This window comes from Ornithorhynchus anatinus, chromosome 8 (genome assembly GCF_004115215.2).
Source record: "Ornithorhynchus anatinus isolate Pmale09 chromosome 8, mOrnAna1.pri.v4, whole genome shotgun sequence".
Taxonomy (NCBI): domain Eukaryota; kingdom Metazoa; phylum Chordata; class Mammalia; order Monotremata; family Ornithorhynchidae; genus Ornithorhynchus; species Ornithorhynchus anatinus.
In genome coordinates this window covers 3,110,814-3,132,495 of record NC_041735.1, presented here as the reverse complement: position 1 = coordinate 3,132,495, position 21,682 = coordinate 3,110,814, and the positions used below count along the sequence as shown (strand labels likewise).

The 21,682-nt window shown below is 55.7% G+C and overlaps 1 protein-coding gene across 2 annotated transcripts in view; it reads right to left on the bottom strand.

Annotated features, from left to right (window-relative positions):
- The window catches only part of ALDH1A2 (aldehyde dehydrogenase 1 family member A2), a 60,799-nt gene that overhangs the window by 7,904 nt on the left and 31,213 nt on the right, over positions 1–21,682 (bottom strand). For both annotated transcript variants that reach the window (XM_029070050.1, XM_039912963.1), the window contains exons 2-7: positions 20,904–21,008; positions 19,624–19,764; positions 18,444–18,573; positions 12,606–12,667; positions 6,490–6,618; positions 4,854–4,967 (exon numbers count right to left, since the gene is read on the bottom strand). In XM_029070050.1, the coding sequence (XP_028925883.1) occupies positions 4,854–4,967; positions 6,490–6,618; positions 12,606–12,667; positions 18,444–18,573; positions 19,624–19,764; positions 20,904–21,008 (681 nt within the window). The remainder of the gene's footprint in view (positions 1–4,853; positions 4,968–6,489; positions 6,619–12,605; positions 12,668–18,443; positions 18,574–19,623; positions 19,765–20,903; positions 21,009–21,682) is intronic.

Here is a 21,682-nt window from a genome sequence, read left to right as displayed (position 1 = left end):
GAGTGTTTTCTGAACCTCCCAACCCTGGCCAGGGGGCTGGGCTGCCCATCGTGCCCCTCAGCTCAGAGCCTGGCCCTCTCCTGACCCACGTGAGAAGGGATCTCCAGAGGGCACCGCAGACAACCCCCCGCCTCCAGACAGGATTGTCCACCAACCACCCAGAACACAGAGAGTCTGGCCCATTCCCCAAGTCCCCCTCCCAGGCCTTCCCAGAGCTGAGTCCCACGGGAGAAAGGGGAACCCCATCCCCTTGCCCTGACTCCTGCGGACCCTCCCAGGACCCCACTGGCTTGTCCGGAGAAGAGACAGAGGAGCCCCGGGGCCCGTTCTCAGAGGTGGGCAGATCGGGCTGGGAGCAGGCCTCTTCCCTCAATTTCCCCCTCTGCCATCACACAGGGAGCAGAATCCCTTCAGCCAGGGCAGGGAGCAGAGCGTGCCACCCCCGGCTACCCTCCTCTCCTACTGTAATCCAGCCCGCACACTTCCCTCCTCTAGTGCCAACCTTCTCACTCTACCTCCGTTTCATCTATCTCACCGCCGACCTCTCGCCCGCGTCCTGTCTCCGGCCTGGAACTCCCTCCCTCCTCATATCTGACAGACAAGTACTCCTTCAAAGCCTTACCGAAGGCCCATCTCCTCCCAGAAGCCTTCCCCGACTAAGCCCTCATTTCCTTTTCTTCCACTCCCTTCTGCGTCGCCTTGACGTGCTCCTTTTATTCGTCCCCCCAACCCCCAGTATCAGGAAAAGTGTCTGATTGTCCTCTCCCAAGAGCTTAGTAAGGTGCTCTGTATCCAGTAAGCGCTCAATAAATACAACTGACTGACTGAACCGTCCAGGGCAAGCCAGCAGGAGCCCGTCCTTTCCTGTGGGCAGAGAATGTGTCTGTTTATTGTTATAAAGTACTCTCTCAAGCAGTTAGTACAGTGCTTTGCACACAGTAAGCACTAGAGCATGGACCTGGGAGCCAGAAAATCACGGGTTCTAATCCTGGCTCTGTCTCTTGCCTGCTGTGTGACCTTCGACAAGTCACTTCGCTTCACTTCTTGAGAAGCAGCGTGGCTCAGTGGAAAGAGCACGGGCTTTGGAGTCAGAGATCATGGGTTCGAATCCCGGCTCGGCCACTTGTCAGCTGTGTGACTTTGGGCAAGTCGCTCAACTTCTCGGTGCCTCAGTTACCTCATCTGTAAAATGAGGATGAAGACTGTGAGCCCCACGTGGGACAACCTAATTCCCCTGTGACTACCCCAGTGCTTAGAACAGTGCTCGGCACATAGTAAGCGCTTAACAAATACCAACATTATTATTATTCTCAGTGCCTCAGTTTCCTCATCTGTAAAATAATGGGGATTGAGACTGTGAGCCCTTTGTGGTCCAACCTGATTTGCCTGTATCCACCCCCGTGCTTAGTACAGCTCCTGGCACCCAGTAAGCGCCTGACAAATATCAGTTATTATTACGACTGAATGATTGAATGAAAGCCGCCCACCGTCAGCTCTTCCTAGTGCAGTGTAAGATCCCTGACCGTCAGGAAAACACCTCTCCTCTCCAGCCCCGTCTGTCCTGCTCCAATTTCAGCGCCAGTCATTCATTTGGTCGTATTTATTGAGCACTTACCGTATGCAGAGCGCTGAGGACCCAACCCCAGCTCGTTGTCTCCCTCCTCCCCCCACCAAAGCCCACCGTGCCCCGTCCCCACGGCCCCCCCAACCTCACCCCTCTGGGTCACGAGGCCCCGGGGCCTTTTCCAGCTCCACCTGCCTTCTGCCCCTCCTTCTGGAGATCCTCCCCCTTCCCCGGGGGACACCCAGGCACGAGGGCAGACAGCGACGGCATTTGCTAAGCGCTCACTACGTGGCAGGCACCGTACCAAGCGCTGGGGTGGATACGAGCGAATCGAGTTGGACACGGGCCCGGTCCCGCGTGGGGCTCGCAGTCTCAATCGCCATTTGACAGATGAGGTGACTGAGGCACAGATGCGAAGTGACCCGCCCAAGGTCACGCAGGACCCGTGACTCAGCAGAAGGGCCTCTCGCTGCCTCCACCCGGCCTCCCTCCCCATCGCCCCCACCAATTTGCCTCGCCCAGGCTCCAAAAGGACCCCGCTGGGAGAGGGGGGAAGAGTGCTACCACAGCTGTCCGCTCCCGACATTTGTCCGGCGTGAGTCAATCTCCCTCTCCCGTAGCCGACTTTGATGGCCCCGCTCGTATCTTGTTGACTAACGGTGAGATCATGGTCTGTTCCTAGAACGGCGTGAAGCAAACAGCCCACGCCCTCGAGTGCTTCAACCCGCCCCCCGGGGAATTTATGGACGCAGTCCACTGATTCTACGTAGGCCCCGGCCCGGCCCTAGGGGTCTTCGCTAGCCCCGGCTCTGCCCCTCCGCTCGCCGTCGGGCCCTGGCTCGGGGGACACTTCCGGATTTCATAATAATAATGTTGGTACTTGTTAAGCGCTTACTATGTGCCGAGCACTGCTCTGAGCGCTGGGGTAGATACGGGGTCATCAGGTCGTCCCACAGTGAGGCTCACGGTTAATTTCCATTTTACGGATGAGGTTAACTGAGGCACCGAGAAGTGAAGTGACTTAGAGAAGCAGCGTGGCTCAGTGGAAAGAGCACGGGCTTTGGAGTCAGAGTTCATGGGTTCGAATCCCGGCTTGGCCACTTGTCTGCTGTGTGACTTTGGGCAAGTCACTTAACTTCTCTGTGCCTCAGTTCCCTCATCTGTAAAATGGGGATTAAGACTGTGAGCCCCTCGTGGGACAACCCGATTCCCCTGTGTCTACCCCAGCGCTTAGAACAGTGCTCGGCACATAGTAAGCGCTTAACAAATACCAACATTATTATTATTATTACTTGCCCACGGTCACACAGCTGACAAGCGGCAGAGCTGGGATTCGAACCCAAGAGCTCTGACTCCCAAGCCCGGGCTCTTTCCACTGAGCCACGCTGCTTTTCATTCCACCCCCTCGTCAGTACTTAATAAGTATAATAATAATTATGGTAATTGTTAAGCGCTTACTATGTGCCAGTCACTGTACTAAGTGAGAAGCAGGGTGGCACAGTGGCTAGAGCACAGGCCTGGGAAGCAGAAGGTCAGGGGTTCTGATCCCAGCTCCACCTCTGTCTGCTGTGTGACCTTGGGAAAGTCACTTCACTTCTCCGGACCTCGGGAAAGTCATTTCACTTCTCTGGGCCTCAGCTACCTCATCTGTAAAATGGGGATTGAGACAGAGCCCCATGTGGGACAGGAACTGCATCCAACCCGATTGGCTTGTATCTACCCCAATAATTAATTAATTATGGGATTTGTTAAGCGCTTACTATGTGCCAGGCACTATACTAAGCGCTGGGATGGATAAAAGCAAATCGGAACAGTGTCTGACACATAGTAAGCATTTAATTAATACCATTTAAAAAATGAAACGGCTCATTGGTCTCTGGGATGTCTCCCCCCCACTCCATTTCGTTTGGGTGACCTTGGGCGAGTCACTTCTCTGGGTCTCAGACACCCATGTAAAATAGGGATTAAATGTCTCAGCGCCCGGCACTTACGCCGGTGCTCAGCGCTTAGTACAGTGCCTGGCACATAGTAAACACTTAACAAATACCAGAATTATTATCCCCTCCAGTTTGTAAGCTCTTGGTTGGCAGGGAACGTGTCTACCAACTCTCTCCTCTTGTCCTTTGGTCCTCTCCCAACGCTTAGTTTAGGGCTCTGCACATAGTAAGCACTCAATAATATGATTGATTGATTGATTGATTGATTCCTGCCAGCATCCTGAACCCGAGGATGGGGGTGCAGAAGGACAACCAGCACATGGATCCACCAAATATCCCAGAACCCCCATCCAAGACGGAGTCCAGGGCTAAAAGGGCAGAGTGGTATCGTTCTGGACTGTGAAGTCCTTGTGGACAGGAAATGTGTCTGTCTATTTTGTACTGAACTCTCCCAAGAGCTTAGTACAGTGCTCTGCACACAGTAAGTGCTCAATAAATATGACTGACTATCCCTCATGGTGCCGGAAATGCAGAGAGATGAGGTTAGATATTAAGAAGAACTTTGTAATGGATCCTCACTCAGAGATCTTTAAAAAGAGGACAGACAGCACTCTGTGAGAGTTGAGGAGATGTGGTCCTGTCCAGACACAGGGGGCTGGACTCGATGACCTCTGGGGGTACTTTGTGGCCTTAGAAAAATTCATTTAGGGCCCCCTCAGAGACTCCGGAGGCTCCCCGGGAGTGAAAGCCAACGGCCACACGCCTCCCAAGTCCTTCCCATCCTAAGGCAGTGTCGACGAATTCCTCACCTCAAGCCATCTTCTCTTGCATCTACTGCTATATTGGACTCTCCCAAGCGTTTAGTCCAGCGCTCTGCACAGAGTAAGCGCTCAGTAAATACGATCGAATGAAGGAAATGAATGAACGTGTACCCTTCATTGACTCCTCCTTCATCCAGTCGCGTCTATCGAGCCCTTACTGTGTGCAGAGCAAGGACTTAGGTTCGTATCTTTAATTAATTCATATCCATGCCCGTCTCCCCCTCTAGACTGGAAGCTCAGTGTGGGCAGGGAACGCATCTACCAGCTCTGTCATAGTGTGCCCTCCCAAGCGCTTAGTATAGCGCTCCGCACAAAGTAAGCGCTTAATAAACTGGAGGGGTGGACGGACGGACCGATCGAATCTTAGAGCGTCGGGCGGCGGCCTGATTTGGGAATGCCACCGATCGACCGACCGGAGGTGGATCGACGCCGCCGTCTCCCGCGTCGGCCGGCCGTTCCTTCATTCGGCGGTACCTGCGCGGCGCTTCCCGCGCGCGGAGCGCTGCGCCGAGGGCGCCTCGGGACACTCACCTCGGTGGAGCCGGTGAAGGCGATCTTGTCGATGCCGACGTGGGAGGCGATGGCGGCCCCGGCGGTGGGCCCGTAGCCCGGCAGGATGTTGACCACTCCGGGGGGGAAGCCGGCCTGAGGGGGAGGGGAGGGTGGGGGGTGGGGGGACACGGGGGTCACCGGGGTCACCGGGAGGGCGGGGGGTCACGGGGGGTCACGGGCGTCGTGTGAGTCCGGAGGCCTGCGGGCTCCGACACGTGGCAAGAGGGGACTCCGCCGCGCCCTCTGCAGGCCGAAGGCGGGAGCGCCTTCGCCCCTGGCAACGCCCCCTGGCAACGCCCTTGACGACGCCCCGCTGAGGATGCCCTTGCCCACGCCCCCTCCAGACCTGGGGAAGGCCCCTCCCCCTCGCCCTCCCCCTTCCCCTCTGCTCCTCCCCCTCTCCTTTCCCCTCCCCTCAGCCCTGGGCTCGTCCGCTCATTTGTGTATATTTTTATTACCCTATTTATTTTGTTAATGAGATGTCCATCCCCTTGATTCTATTTATCGCTATTGTTTTTGTCCGCCCGTCTCTCCCGATTAGACTCTAAGCCCGTCAGTGGGCAGGGACTGTCTCTATCCGTTGCCTATTTGTCCATTCCAAGCGCTTGGTCCAGTGCTCTGCACATAGTAAGCGCTCAATAAATACTATTGAATGAATGAAGGCACCCCGCCTTTAGCCCCGCTTCCAACGTGCGAGGGAGGTCCCTCTCTTCCCCTCTTCAAAGCCCTACTGAGAGCTCACCTCCTCCAAGAGGCCTTCCCACACTGAGCTTCCCCTTTTCCCTCCGCTCCCTCTCTGCTCTCCCATCACCTCCCCTCAGCTAAGGCTCTGCCACTGGTCAGCTGGGTGACTGTGGGCAAGTCACTTCACTTCTCTGTGCCTCAGTGCCCTCATCTGGAAAATGGGGGATGAAGACTGTGAGCCTCACGTGGGACGCCCTGATGACCCTGTCTCTACCCCAGCGCTCAGAACAGCGCTCGGCACATAGTAAGCGCTTAACAAATACCAACGTTATTATCATTATTATTATTATTATTATTAAGCCCCCTTTCCCTCTGCTCCTTCCCTTCTCCCTTCCCCTCCCCTCAGCACCGTGCTCATTTATCTCTATTTCGATGACCCTATTTATTCTGTGAACGAGGTGTCCATCCCCTTCGTTCTGTTTATCGTGATGAAGTTGTCTTGTTTCCGTCCGTCCGTCTCCCCGGATTAGACCGTGAGCCCGTCGAGGGCCAGGGATGGTGTCTGTTGCCCCACTGTCCGTCCCCAGCGCTTAGTCCAGTGCCGTGCACACAGTACGCGCTCAGTGAATAGAATTATCACTACTATGGGAAGCAGCGCGGCTCAGTGGAAAGAGCCCGGGCTTGGGAGTCAGAGGTCATGAGTTCGACTCCCGGCTCTGCCGCTTGGCAGCTGGGTGGGCGAGTCGCTTCACTTCTCTGGGCCTCGGCGACCTCCTCTGGAAAATGGGGACGAACTGTGAGCCTCCCGTGGGACGACCCGATGAGCCTGTACCTGCCCCAGCGCTTAGAACAGTGCTCGGCACCTAGTAAGCGCTTAGCGGATAACCGACGTTATTACTACGATTAAGACCCCCGGCGGTGGGTGTGTGACCTCTCGGACGAGCGCCCCCATGTGGAGGGCGCTGAGCGGCGTCTGCTCCGCGGGCTTGATGACCACCGTGTTGCCGCAGCACAGCGCGGGCGCGATCTTCCAGGCGAACATCAGCAGCGGGAAGTTCCACTGCCGGCACAAAAACAAGCCCCCGTCGGTCGGGGAGACGAAACTCCGCCCCCGCCCCCCCCCCCCCCCCGCATCCTGGACCCCAGACCCCCCTCACCCCGCGTCCTGGAGCCCAGAGCCCGCATCCTGGACCCCGCAGCCCGGACCCCTCACCCCGGACCCCGCATCCCGGACCCCTCACCCCAGACCCCAGACCCCACATCCTGGACTCCAGACCCGGCACCCCGGACCCCGCATCCCGGACCCCACATCCCGGACCCCTCACCCCAGACCCCAGATCCCACATCCTGGACCCCAGACCCGGCACCCCGGACCCCGCATCCCGGACCCCACATCCCAGACCCCTCACCCCAGACCCCAGACCCCACATCCTGGACTCCAGACCCCTCACTCCGGACCCCGCATCCCGGACCCCACATCCCAGACCCCTCACCCCAGACCCAGCATCCTGGACCCCACATCCCAGACCCCTCACCCCACACCCCAGACCCCAGTCCCCGCATCCTGGACCCCAGACCCCTCACCCCAGAGCCTGCATCCTGGACCCCACATCCTGGACCCCACATCCCAGACCCCTCACCCCAGACCCCTCACCCCAGACCCAGCATCCTGGGCCCCACATCCCAGACCCCTCACCCCACACCCCAGACCCCAGTCCCCGCATCCTGGACCCCAGACCCCTCACCCCAGAGCCTGCATCCTGGACCCCACATCCTGGACCCCACATCCCAGACCCCTCACCCCAGACCCCTCACCCCAGACCCAGCATCCTGGGCCCCACATCCCAGACCCCTCACCCCACACCCCAGACCCCAGTCCCCGCATCCTGGACCCCAGACCCCTCACCCCAGAGCCTGCATCCTGGACCCCACATCCTGGACCCCACATCCCAGACCCCTCACCCCAGACCCCTCACCCCAGACCCAGCATCCTGGACCCCACATCCCAGACCCCTCACCCCACACCCCAGACCCCAGTCCCCGCATCCTGGACCCCAGACCCCTCACCCCAGAGCCTGCATCCTGGACCCCACATCCTGGACCCCACATCCCAGACCCCTCACCCCAGACCCCTCACCCCAGATCCCGCATCCTGGACCCCAGACCCCTCACCCCGACCCCGCATCCTGGACCCCGCACCCCGCACCTCGGACCCCACACCCTGCATCCCACACCCCGCACCCCATTGGAAACCCTTCCCCCACCCTCCCTGCCCCCCGCCCCCGGGCACCTCCTCCCTACAATCTCCCACCATCATCATACTGATGGTGTTTAGCAAGCCCTTACTCTGTGCCAAGCACTGTTCTCAGAGCTGGGGGAGAATCGGTGTGTCCCCCCCCCCCCCGTAGGGCTCCCGGTCTCCATCCCCATTTGACAGGTGAGGTCACTGAGACCCAGAGGAGTGAAGTGACTTGCCCAAAGTCACACAGCTGGCCAGGCGCAGAGCGGGGATTAGAACCCACGACCTCCGACTCCCAAGCCCGGGCTCGTTCCACTAAGCCACGCGGTTTCCCTTACAGCTTCCCTGCTTCCCTTTAACGCCATAAGCCCCTACCCTGTCTCCATCGTTTCTAACAAATGCGCTGATAGATTCAGGGCTAGCAAATAATAACGATATTTGTGGTATTTGTTAAGCACTTATTAGCTGCACTGTACTAAGCGCTAGGGTGGATACAAGCACATCGGGTTGGAGACAGTCCCCGGACTGTCCCGCAATTGGGCTCACAGTCTCGATCTCCACTTTTACAAATGAGGGAACTGAGGCACAGAGAAGTGGATTTGCCCAAGGTCACACAGCAGACAGGTGGTAGAGCCGGGATTAATAATAATGATAATCGTGGTATTTGTTAAACGCTTACTACGTGCCAGGCACTGTTCTAAGCACTGGGGTAGATACAAGATAATTGGGTTGAACACGGCCCCTGTCCCACGTGGGGCTCACAGTCTTAATCCCCATTTTAAAGATGAGGGAACTGAGGCACAGAGAAGTGAAGCGACTTGCCCGAGGTCACATAATGGACAAATGGCAGAGTCAGGATTAGAACCCAGGTCCTTGTGACTCCCAGGCCCACGCTCTATCCACTGCGTCACAAGGAACTTTCACTCTGTTTTCGTTCCCTCGGAGGAATGGTTTGTATCTACCCCAGCGCTTAGTACAGTGGTTGGCACCTAGTAAGCGCTTCACAAATACCGCAATTATTATTATTGTTATTATTATTAACATCATTGTTGCTATTATGATTGTTATTATTACCCCACTTTCCCAGCCCAGTGAGATCCCAGAGATACAAAAAGTGTGACAATGAAGCAAAAAAGTCTGTGTGTGTGGAGGGTGTGTGTGTGTGTGTGTGTATTTGTGTGTGTGAGCTTTTGTGTGGAGAGTGTGTAATGTGTATAGTGTACATAATAAACATGTATCATTCGTGACTATAATGGGGTTTGGGTGTGTAAGATGTGTTGTGTAGGAGGTGTGCTGTGTGTAGCGGGTGTCTATCGTGCAGCGGGTGTCTTGTGTATAGCGGTATGGAAGCGTGTGATGCCGAAGGTATTTTGTGTGTGAGCGCAGTGAGTGTGTTGTGCAGAGGTTGTGTTGCGTGTTCTGGGTATGGGGTACCATAAGTAGAGAAGCAGCGTGGCTCAGTGGAAAGGGCCGGGCTCGGGAGTCAGGTCATGGGTTCTAGTCCCGGCTCCGCCACCTGTCAGCTGTGTGACTTCGGGCACGTCACTTCACTTCTCGGTGCCTCAGTTACCTCATCCGTAAAATGGGGATTGAGACTGTGACCCCTCACGTGGGACAACCCGATGACCCGGTATCTACCTGGAACAGTGCTCCGCACCTAGTAAGCGCTTAACGAATACCGACATTATTATCATTATTAGTGGGTGTGTAAGTAGAGTGCTCGTGTATGGCATCGGGCGGACTGTGTGTTGTGTGTATTTCTGCCACGAGGGGTTGGGACGGAGCTCGGTTCCTATTTAAGGGTTCTTCTGTGGTCGACGAATTCGAACCCACGGCCCCGCCCCGGCCCTGTTCCTGTCGTTGGCGGCGGCCGTCACGGGTAATTTCATTAAGAGAGGAAACAGAGAGCCGGGTGATCCCCGGGACTCGTTCCCAACCCAGGCATCTCGGTTTCCAGCGGCCTCCCTGCCCTCCCTCCTCCCAGCCCCCGGCCAGCCAGCAAAAATATACAACTGTCCTGCCGTCACCCAACACCCAATCGCTTTTCCGGCGGTTGTTTATCCGCTCCGGAGTCCCGGGGTCTCTCCCTCCGCTCCCAGGGGACCCGCCCGGGGTTCGGGGTTTCCCAAATCCGGGCCGACGGGCGGCCCCGATGGTCAGCGGGCCTGCGGAGGAGGGCCTGGAGGGGGGGGGCGGCCCCGGGAGAAGGACCTGGGTTCTAATCCAGGCTCCGCCACTTTCATTCAGTCGCTCAGTCGGATTTATGACAGTAATGATGGTATTGGTTACTATGTGCCAGGCCCCGTACTAAGCGCTGGGGTGGGAGGCGAAGCAAATCAGGCTGGACAGAGCCTCTGTCCTACATGGAGTTCACGGCCTCGATCACCATTTTACAGGTGAAGTCACTGAGGCCCAAAGAAGTGAAGTGACTCGCCCACGGTCACCCAGCGGACAAGTGGCGGAGCGGGGATTAGAACCCATGACCTTCTGACTCCCAGGCCCGGGCTCTCTTCGCTACACCGTGCTTATCGCGTGGCTCAATGGAAAGAGCCCCGGCTCCGCCACTTGTCAGCTGTGTGACTTTGGGCAAGTCACTTCACTTCTCTGGGCCCCAGTTACCTCATCTGTAAAATGGGGATGAAGACCGTGAGCCCCGTGAGGGACAACCTGATCACCCTGTATCTATCCCAGGGCCTAGAACAGTGCTTTGCACATAGTAAGTGCTTAACAAATACCAACATTATTACTGAGCACTTACTGCGGGCAAAGCACTGTCCTAAGCTCTTGGGAGAGCACAATATAACAGTGAGACTTTCCCAAACTGAGCCCCTCTTTTCCTCTACCCCGACTCCCTCCCTCTGCTCTACCCCCCTCCCCGCCCCACGGCACTTGTGTATATATGTACGCATTCAGTATTCTATTTATTTTATTAATGATGGGTCTATATCTATAATTCTATTCATTAATATCGACGCTATTGATGCCTTGTCTACTCGTTTTGTTTTGTTCGTTGTCTGTCTCCCCCGTTTAGACTGTGAGCCCGATGTCGGGTAGGGATTATCTCTATCCGTTGCCGAACTGTACCTTCCAAGCGCTCAGTACAGTGTTTGCGCGCAGTAAGCGCTCAATATATACGATTGAAAGAATGAATGAATAAATAAATGGGCAAGTCACTTCACTTCTCCATGCTTCAGTTACCTCATCTGCAGAATGGGGATTAAGTCCGGGAGTCCCGTGTGGGACAGGGACTTTGCCAAACGAATCAGCTCGAATCTACAACGGCGCTTAGTAAAGTTCCTGGCGCGTAGTAAGCGCTTAACAAATACTATTAAAAAAAACCAAGCCCACCTGGACCTGGAGGGGGAAGAGGATGACACAGGTTGGCAAGGGGTTCTCTCCAGAATCCAACTCACTGCAGAGCCTCAGTTGGGAGACTCCTACGTCTGTCTCTGGCTGAATTTGCTCCCGGGGACCCAGCCAGGGGCTCGCCCAGATCCCAGGGGCAAAAGCACGAGTTCGACAGCCCGGGGCTCTGGGTTCCAATCTCCGTGCCGTCCCGGGCCTCCTCTGTGTCCTGGGGCAAATCCCCTAACCTCTCGGTTTCTTCATGGGTAAAATGGAGAGAAAAACACTTGCCTCTCCTAGCTCAGAGGAATGTTGCAAGGTTAAAAATGGGGAAAGTGAAGGGTAAGTGCTTTCTCCTGGATTTATCGTTGATATTATTAATAATTAGCACTATTACTGACTCTTTTCTCCTGAGCGCTCAGGCTAGATAAGGCCCTGGTAAGAATAGTTGGCTTGTCAGGAGAAAATCAAAGTTTGGTGACATTCCCTGGCCCTTGCCAGCACTGTGACCCTCAGAACCTACTTGGATCTGTGTAAAAACAAACTACAGAGGGGCGGGGAGTGGGACAGAAGACATTATGGTGCGGGCAGGGAATGTGCCTGTTTATTGTTGTGTTTTCCTCTCCCAAGCGCTTATTACAATGCCCTGCACACGGTAAGCTCTCAATAAATACAATCGAATGAATGAATGAGTTGCAGCCCAAACCCTCACCCCCAGCCATCTGGAGCAGGGAGCATCCTCACCACCCCTGGTTCCGGTGAAAAGAATCAGTAGGGACCTGTGTGAGGGATTTGGGGGAGGGGGCGGTGAGAGGAGTTTGGATGGGTTACAATTCCAAATGCTAGCAATTGCGTGGAAAGACACAGGAGCTGGGGAGCTGGGAAGAAGGGCAGGGGGGTGTCAGGGTGCAGTTACCCACGGGGAATCTTTGGCTCCCACCCTAGGGTCAAAGACACCCCCTTCTGTCTGGCCCATGAGGGCCACTGATCAATAAGGAGCGTGGCATAATGGAAAGAACACAGCGCTGAGTCAGAGACCAGAACTTCAGTCCTAGCTCTGCCTCTTGGTCTGCTATGCACCAGTCATCGAATCTCTCTGAACCTCAGTTTCCTCACCGGTGAAATGGGGACAAGATACAAGCTCTTCATTCCTCTTCAACTCTGAGCTTTGGGTGGGACAGCCTCACTAACCTGTGTCTCCTAACTCTGTTGTATTGTACCGTCCCGAGTGCTTAGTTCAAAGCTCAGCGTGCAGTAAACTCTCAGTAAATACAATTGATTGATTGATTGATTGATTGACAGGGACTGGGTCCAATCCGATTATCTTGGATCTACCCTCGGGGGGGTTAACAAAGGGCTTGGCACATAGTAAGCGCTTACCATCGATATTAGCTGGGGCATCGAGGCCTAGTTTGGGCCTGCGAAAGAGGGCGGTTTGAGGGGCGGGGAAGAGATGCACTCACCGGGATAATCTGTCCGCACACGCCGATGGGTTCGTGCCGCGTGAAGGTAAAATAGTCCCCATCTGAAATGGAAGAGCACGGAAAGGAGGGAAAGAGGTCAGCTGGCAAAATCCTTCCAGCTTGGGGTGGCGGGGCGGCAGGGAGGGGAGGTGCCAGTCACTGAGGTGTCAACTAGATGCTAAGAAGGGGTGGGGAAGGCAGTCGAGGGGAAGCTTGGGGTCTTTGGGCGGACACCCTGGGGGACCCGAAAAATGACCTGTTGGTCTCCTAGACCTGATCCTCGGGGCCTGACGGGAGTCCAGAGGGGAAATGAAAACTGCTTTTTCTCCCCCTAAGGCTGTGTCCACGCTCACAAATTATCCAGGGGATGGGGGGGGGGGCCTTCATACTTCAAACTTGAAGAATATTTTGGGAGGGCAGGTTTTGCGGGACTTGAAATATCCCGATAATTAAGGTCAAAGGCAACTTCGGGCATCCAAATCGGATCATTCGGAGGTGGACGATTATCTGTAACCGAGGCCCCAGCTGGTGTGATCTCAGAGGCGGGATCTGCCCGACAAAAAGCATCTGGGGAACTGAGGTAAGGAAGTGAATTATTTAAACCCCAAACACCCAGAACCGATTTCAGACACGTGACCAGTTAAAATATGCCATTCCCTTCCATTCCTTATGACCTCAATACGGGACATCGTACGTGTTTCTCTGAGCAAGCAGCATAACTTAATGACCTAGGAGTTCATCCAAATCCCTTCCGCCACCAAAGCCTCCAAGCCTAGAGTGTCTGTCTGGGGGTGGGGGGGACCCCAGACCCCACTACTGGCTCCAGAGTCATTGCGATCCCCTCAGTCGGGAGCACTTCTGACTTGGGGGGAGGGAGGCCTGACGTTAACAAATTTTCAACCTCCGAGGCCCCTTTGGCCACCCCACCAACTATGCACCCTGAAGCGCTGACCGAATCTTGTTTGGATTGTTCGGACCAGAACTTGTAGCCCAAACCTACTGGGGAATCACCCCATCAAAGGAAGCCAAAGGCAAGGAACTCTTCAAGTGTATCTGCCGACCGAAACTCCATCTCTGTGCGGATGATGAGAGCGCCTCTGGGTAGCACAAGGGTCCACGTGTCGGGGGGCGATTTCTCAGCAGCCTCTTTGTCCACCCAAAGGGAAGGGGACAGGCGATGGCCATTTTGGGTCACAGTTCATCCTGGCTGAATATGCCAAGTTGGGCTAGCGGAGACGAGGCAGCAAGCCGCAGTAGGGCTTCCTCACGTGAGCCGCCCGATTTGCCAGTCAGTGCTCGTGATTGGCAGCTGGCATCTGGGGGTATTACAGCCCCGACCTGTGCTCTCCCTCACACTCTGCCCGCCTCAAAGCCTGGCAGCAGCAGCGGGCGGGGCCGGGAGAAGCCTGAGATATTCTGCCATTCGGGGAGACGTGAGGGGGTCGGGATTCCTGGGCCCGGCCCAGCGTTGTCTCCTTAGCCCAAACACCAGGAGTATGAGGGTGAAATCTGGGGCAGAACGTATTCCCGATTCCTCTGGGAGCTGTGCCAGTTCTAGAGGGGCAGAGGTGGTGATTCATAAAGCCAGACCCGCATTCCAGATCACTCACGGGGCTTTAAAAACCATCTCGACAGCTGACGGAGGAAGCGGTTGGCATCCGGGGTGAGGACTTCCTACGGTGATTCAGCCCAGGGGGGCCGGACCCCGCTCAATGGAGGCCGATGGAGCAGAGCGGGGGTGGAATGGCACCGTGCCCACTGAGGGGCTCCCTACTAGGTGTGCCTGCCCATCGACGCCCCCCGGGCGAAGCTGGAGAACGCCACCGGGCCTGGATTCTGAGGCTACTTGGAGCCACCGGGGAGGTGGTTCCCTACTGCCCGCGTTGTCCTCACGGCCCCGCTGTTTGGGTGAGATGGAATTGGGGTGAGCAGCAGGGTACGAGGATGGGGTTCCGGAAGGACTCTGGTCCAAGGACTTGGGGGAGACCAAGGTCACAGGAAATGGAAGGGCTCGTCCGGAAGCTGGGCTAGCGGGCTAGTAGGGGCCGGGTGCGGACTGCCACCTCGCCTCCCTGGGCGGTGCCGGGCAGGGTCCGGGGAGGAGGCTTTCTGAACTGGATGAAGAGTCACTTCGGAGACCTGGGCCCGATTCTCCGGGACCTCTGTTAGTCCTCGGGCTGGCCAGAGGTCCCATCGAGCCGCCAGGGGGCCCCGAGGGGCAGACCCTGGCCTGGATTCGGATCCTGCCCAGGCCCGAACCAGACAGCTGGGGGGAGTCAGCCTGGGCCACCCCCGCAGATCCTGCCGAGGGAGCCCCTGTTGAGGCATCCCTGTGGTCAGTGGCCAAGGGGCTTTGCCGTGAGAATCCAGGCAGAGTGGCACAAAGGCTGTCGGCCTCCAAGGCGTTAAGTTTTCCTTTGGGTGGGCACAGTCCTGGGACGGGAGATCAGGAATCTGGGCCCGGGTACCACCCTCCACCCTGCCCTAATTAACACCCTTCTAGTGAAGTACGATAACAGCCATATCGAGGGAGAACCTACTGGGCATAATTCACTGTACGGGGCCCCGGGAGGAGGGGATCACAAGAGAAACGGACGAGACCCTCGCCCTCAGGGAGCTTCATTCTAATGGGGGTGAGGGAGGAGGACCGAAAGCAAGAGATAATAATTCATACACTAATGCTGGAGGCGGGGAGGTGGGATGGACCTGGGGCAGTCAGTCAGGGAGGACTTCCTGGAGGAAGTCATCTTGAAGGAGGGGAAGGACACGTTTGGGGGAGTCGGTTTGACATTACGGAGTGGGGTGTGGGGAGAGGGGGTGTGAACACTGACCTGAGGACAGGAGAGTCAAAGGGGTTGGGGGTTGAGATGGGGCTTGGGCAGAGCATGGGCCGGGAGAGGTGCGGAGAAGTGTCCGACCCTCCGGCCACAATATATGAAGGGAGAAAGCCGGCCCCGAGGAGAGAGCGCACTGCTGCAGTTTCTACCACAGTGCTTAGCCCAGTGCTTTCTTCCAAGTTTGAGCTCAATAAATACCGAGTTGATAAGCACATCGTCATCATTCCTATTATTATTTCTCATATTAGTTTTTATCGAGTCCTTACTACGTGCAGAGCCCTGTACTAAAGCACCTGGGAGAGTACAAAACAACAGAGTCGGTAGACGAGTTTCCTGCCCACAATAAGTTTACAGTCTAGAGATTATTAGTACTACTATTAATTTTATTGAGGGGCAGTGAGGCTTAGTGGAAAGAGCATGAACCTGGGAGTCAGCACGTCAGCATGTGGGACCTTGGTCAAGTAACTTCCCTTCTCTGTGCCTCAGATAACTCATCTGCAAAATGGGGATTAAGACTGTGAGCCCCATGCGGGACAGAGATCGTGTTCAACCCAATTTGCTTGCAATAATAATAATTCTAATTTATTGTGGTTGATAGGCCCTTACTGTGTGCCGGGCACTGTACTAAGCACTGGGGTGGATACAAGCAAATCAGATTGGACGCAGTCCCCGTCCCATATGGGGTTCACAATCTCAATCCCCATTTTAGAGATGAGACAACTGAGCACAAAGAAGTAAAGTGACTTTTCCAAAGTCACACAGCAGACAAGTGGCAGATCACGATTAGAACCTGGAACCTTCCGACTCCCAGGCCCACGGTCTACCCACTATGCCATGCTGCTTTCCATAGATCTATCCCAACGCTTAGTGCAATGCCTGGCACATAGTAAGAGTTTAACAGACGCTACGATTATTATTATCATTTATTATTATGAATAATAATAATAATATTAGTAATTCTGAAGCCCTCTGCTTCAGAGTACAGAGCCAAGAAGCGAGGCAGGGCTGGAACTGCCCTGATACTCCACCGGAGCCGTCCCTTCGGCTCTGGCCATTCGGCCCCTGACCGGCCGGGCCCCGGCCCGGCCAGCGGGGCGTCCCGGGCCTCTGTGGCTGGCAGGGACTCGCCTGGCACCCAGACGGCCGGACTCCAGCCGCCCCCTTAGACACACTAACGAGCCCGCAGGAGGAAGGGGGTCCCGTTAACCCCGCCTGAGCCCTCGCCACTGACACTGAGCAGGCGGCAATGAAAATTTTACAGCTGGAAGGAGAGACGGTAAAACCTCCCGGTAATGCAAACACTGGCCCTTTAGGATGGTGTAAAAAGGTGCTAATTCTGTTTATGAGGCTTGTTAGGGTCCTCCCGTGCTCTCCCCAGGGGGCTGCCGGGACGGGGCGGGGGAGGTTGGGGGGCGGGAGGGGCTTTTTGTGTCCGCCACCTGCCCCTGGGATTCCGAACCAGAGAGCGGGGCCTGGATCTGCCCTCGTCCTGGTCACCCTGGGCTCGGCCAAGTCCCTTGGGACCACAGGTCGACTTCCACCCCTAACCTTCAGGGTCAACTCCAGATCCTCGGGGACCATACCCTGCCCTGGCCCTGCACCCCATGCTGCCCTGCGGTCAACCCGGTGGGTGCTGCAAGAAACCCGCTTCTCAGCAGGATGGGGCAGGGGATAAGAGACCGTCGGAAACCTCCAAATTATTCCCAAGCGACAGGCAGCAGAGCTCTGGGGCAGCCCCTGCCCCCACTAAAGACTAAGGATTTGGAGGTGGGGAGCGGGGATGCATTGACTGACCATATTAACTGGTGGAATGAGGTAGATTTTGCACCTTGACTGGTTGGGCTAGCTATGAATTTCCTTTTGCAATTGTGGGGGGGGGGGGCGGGGGTCTGGTTGGCAGGGCCCTAGCCAGAGGGCTGGAGTTGGTCTCATGTCCGCAGTTACACTTCAAAGTCCTTTTAGTACAGTGTTCTGCCCCTGGCAGGTTCTCAGTGATTACTCTTGTTGATCGCAGAGGCCGGTCCCAGAGGGAAGGCAGCATGGAGACACCGATTCTCGAATCCTCAGTGGGCTGCTTCGTGGCTGTGTGACATCAGGTTGGTCCTTAACCTCTCTGGTCCCCCCCTAAGCAATGGGGAGGATCTTCCAACCGCATCCAGCCTCTCAAGGGCATCCCCAGGAGATGGGAGATGACAAATGTGAGAGGAGCTGGAAGAAAGAGGTCGCCCAAATCCAACTAGTTCTTCCCATTGTAGCTCATAAGCTCTTTGAGAGCGGGAATTGTGTCTACTAATGCTAATGAACTCTCCCCGGTGCTTAGCACAGTGCTCTGCACCCCATAGATGCTCGATAAATACTACTGATAGACCTACAGATGGTTGCATTCATTCATTCATTCAATCGTATTTATTGAGCACTTAGTGTGTGCAAAGCACTGTACTAAGCAGTTGCATCCTCCAGTTTAGCCCAGTTGTGGATCCAGTGGGAGGAACATAGCCCTGGAAGTCAGGAGATCTGGGTTCCTGTCCCGGAACGGCGACCGGAAGAGAGGAGGGAGTCCAGGGACCACGGCATGAGCCAGGGTGCTAGAATCAAGCCCTCCAGGCGGGATCTGCATCAGGAAATCTGAGCTCAAAGGTTGGGCTGTGGCAGGCTCCACCCTCCCGTTTGCGGCTTCGTGTCCTGGCGGGCCCTGCCCGAGGTCTTCCCGTCAGCTGAATGACCCCCGTGCCCTCTGCGGCTGACCACCTCTGGGCACACAGAGTACGGGACTGGTCCAAAGGAAGGAGATGGAGGGGACCGTTCCTCACGTTTCCTTCTGCAGGTTGCCCACTCTTTCCCGGGTCGCCCACCTGCAACTCACCACAGCCATCCGGGGCCACCCCAACCAGCAACCCCATCACCACAAGTGGTGTGGGCATGTATGGCACTGGGGGAAGGGAGTCTGCGCCCTCTCTCCTGCCCCGGACCCTCCCCCTCCCTTCCCGGGAAGCGCACCCACCTACAGGGATGGTGGTGCCGTGGATCTTGTCGGCCCAGCCAGCATAGTAGCGCAGGGTTTTGATGACGCCCTGCAGGTCCACGTAGAAGGCCTGAAGGAAGGGCTTGCCGCTGTTCAGGGACTCCATAGTCTGAGAGATGAGCGAAACGGGAGACGGTCAGTGTCCGGCCTCTCGTCCCCTGCCCCCAGCCCCCTGCTCCCCACCAGAGGAGGAATCCTGGGGCAGGATGGTCACCGCAACGGCAGAGAGCTGCCGTTGCAGAAACCCGCAATCCCCCGGTGTTGACCGGAAGGGCCGCTGGAGCAGATGATACAAAACAACAGATAATCCAGACAGCGGGGGAGGTTGAGTGAGGGAGCCCCCCTAAGCGGAGGGGAAAACCGGCCTGAGGTGGTGAGGCCCAGTGAAGGTTAATGAAAGCCACTTTGCAGAACACGGGTGCCGCAGCAGACAAAAAGGTTGGGAGAGGAGGGGAGGGACGCCGACCCCCTACACGGATTTAGGAACGGTGGGGCCATTTATAATCCGTGGAGTGGGGAACTGAGAGTTTGGAAAAGGCTTTTGGAGCAGAGTGGCCTAGTGGCAAGAGCTCGGGCTTGGGAGTCGGAGGATGTGGGTTCTAATCCCGGCTCCGCCACGTGCCCGCTGTGTGATCTCGGGCAAGTCACTTAACTTCTCTGTGCCTCAGTTACCTCATCTGTAAAATGGGGATTAAGGCTGTGAGCCTCATGTGGGACAGGGACTGTGTTCAACCTGATTACCTTGTATCTGCTCCGGCCCTTCGAACAGTGCTTGGCAGATAGTAAGTGCTTAACATTTACCATCGTTATCGTTATTATTATGGCTGTTGCAAACTCACTGTCTTAACCCTAACCCTGACCGTAAGTTTTTGTAACGTAGCCACCCCATGCCAACAGGAGATATTGGGCATCGGGAGTGTGTTTCTGAGCATACGAAGGGCTACCCTTTCAAACCTGGGTTCCCTGTTTCTCCAGGGAAACACCGTCCAGACCGGCCTAGCATAGCACAGGCCAGGACCAGCAGCCTCCGACGGGCTCTCCCGTCCTCCTGATGCTCCTCCCACCCTCACCCCTCCATCGCCCCGCCATCCTCCCCTTTCAGTCGGAGAAGCTCCCGCCCCCTGCAGAGGGGAAGGGTCCGGCGGAGACGGCCCCTTACCGCAAGGACGGCCCGGTCTCTCTCCACCAGGTCAGCCAGCTTGTCGAGGAGGCGGCCCCGCTCCGAAGCATCCATCCGCCTCCACACGGACCCCAGAGAGAAGGCCAGGCGGGCAGCCTGCACAGCCTTGTCCGTGTCGGCCTGCCAGAGGGGGAGAATCCGCCGTTGAGCTAAGGGGGTTCTCGGGGCTGCACAGAGAGTCAGGGGACCCGGGTCCTCATCCCAGCTCCTTCACCTGCCCGCAGGGTGACCTTGGACAAATCTTCTCTGACTAACCCCCCGTTTCCTCTTCTCCCACTCCCTTCTGTGTCGCCCTGACTTGCTCCCTTTGTTCATCCCCCCCCCAGGCCCACAGCACCTATGTGCATATCTGCATTTTATTCATTTATAGTAATGTCTGTCTCCCTCCTTCTAGACTGTAAGCTTATTACGGAAAGGGAATATATCTGTTTATTATTGCATCGTACACTCTCAAGAGCTTTGTAGAGTGCTCTGCACACAGTAAGTGCTCAAGAAATATGATTGAATAAATACAATTGAATGGATAAAGTCATTTAATTGCTCTGGCCTGTCTCCTCATTTATAAACTGGGAATTTGATATCTGATCCCCCTTCTCTGAGCCCCATGAAGAACGGGAGCTGAGTCTGATCTGGTTATCTTGTCATTCGGTCACTTGTATTTATTGAGCGCTTTCTGTGTACTAAGCTAAGCTGTGTACTGTACTAAGCACTTGGGAGTATACGATATAACAATATAGCAGACACATTCCCTTCCCACAACAAGTTTAGAGTCCAGAGGGGGAGGTTGGCGTTTAGTACAGTGAGTGGCACATACTATGTGCCCCAGTGATTGTTATAAGAGGTCGGGCACTGAGGTGGCGATTGATTGACCGATGCCCTGAGCTGGCTATTTATTGATTGATTAATTGATCTTTCGAGGGGGACTGGATTGGGCCGTACTTGGATTTTCACCCTTTATTCACCCCTCCTTCAGATCCACAGCACTTAACGTTTCCATCTGTAATTTGGGCATCTATATTGATGTCTGTTTCCCCCTCTAGACTGTAAGCTCCTTGTGGGAAGAGAACATGTCTATCAACTCTGTGATATTGTGCTCTCCCAAGTGCTCAGTACAGTGCTCTGCACAAAGTAAGCCCTCAATAAGTACCATCGATTGATGGGGGGGAACTGGGTACTGCTTTCTTAATCCTGGAGGGCCCCCCGAGGGTGGGGCGCAGGAGCCGGGTGACCAGTGGTCAGGACGGCAGCAAAACCCTCACCTTGTCAGCTTCCTGAACTTCGCACACCTGCTCGCCAGTTGCGGGGTTGAAGACGGGGAACACTTTGCCGCTCTCTGAGTTCTGCCACTCGTTATTGATGAAGATCTGCAAGGAGGAAGGGTCAGTCAGTCAATTGTATTTATGGAGCACTTACTGTGCGCAGAGCACTGTACTAAGCGCTTGGGACAGCATGATATAACAGTAAAAAGATACGCTCCCTGCCCACAGTGAGCTTACAGTCTAGAAGAAGGAGGAGAAGAAGGAGGAGGAGAAGAGGAAGAGGAAGAAGAAGAGGAGGAGGAGGAAGAGGTAGAAAAAGAAGGAGAAGGAGAAGAAGAAGAGGAGGAGGAAGGAGAAAGAGTAGAAGAAGAAGAAAAAGAATGGGAAGAAGAAGAAGAGGAGGTGGAGGAAGAAGAAGAGGAGAAAGGAGGAGGAGGAGAAGAAGAGGAGAAGGACGAGGAGAAGAAGAAGATGATGATGAAGAGAAAGAAAGAAGAAGAAGAAAGGAGCACTCTATCTGGCAGGATGCTGGGACCCTGGACTGGGCTGGGAGGCGGGTGGCCGGTTGCTGCTTCCCTTTGGACAGCAGTTCTCCAAAATCTGGAGCCTCTCTGGGGAAGATTGTGTCCAGAACCAAAACTGCCCCTGGAAATTCTAGGGTGGGGGTGGATTTTTGTGGGGAGCAGGTGATTTTGCTCCCCCAAATTCACCTTAAAATGAGCTGCTTTGAGGAGGGACAAATAGTGTTGATTGGCAGGGAGACACTCGTTTGGAGGTGA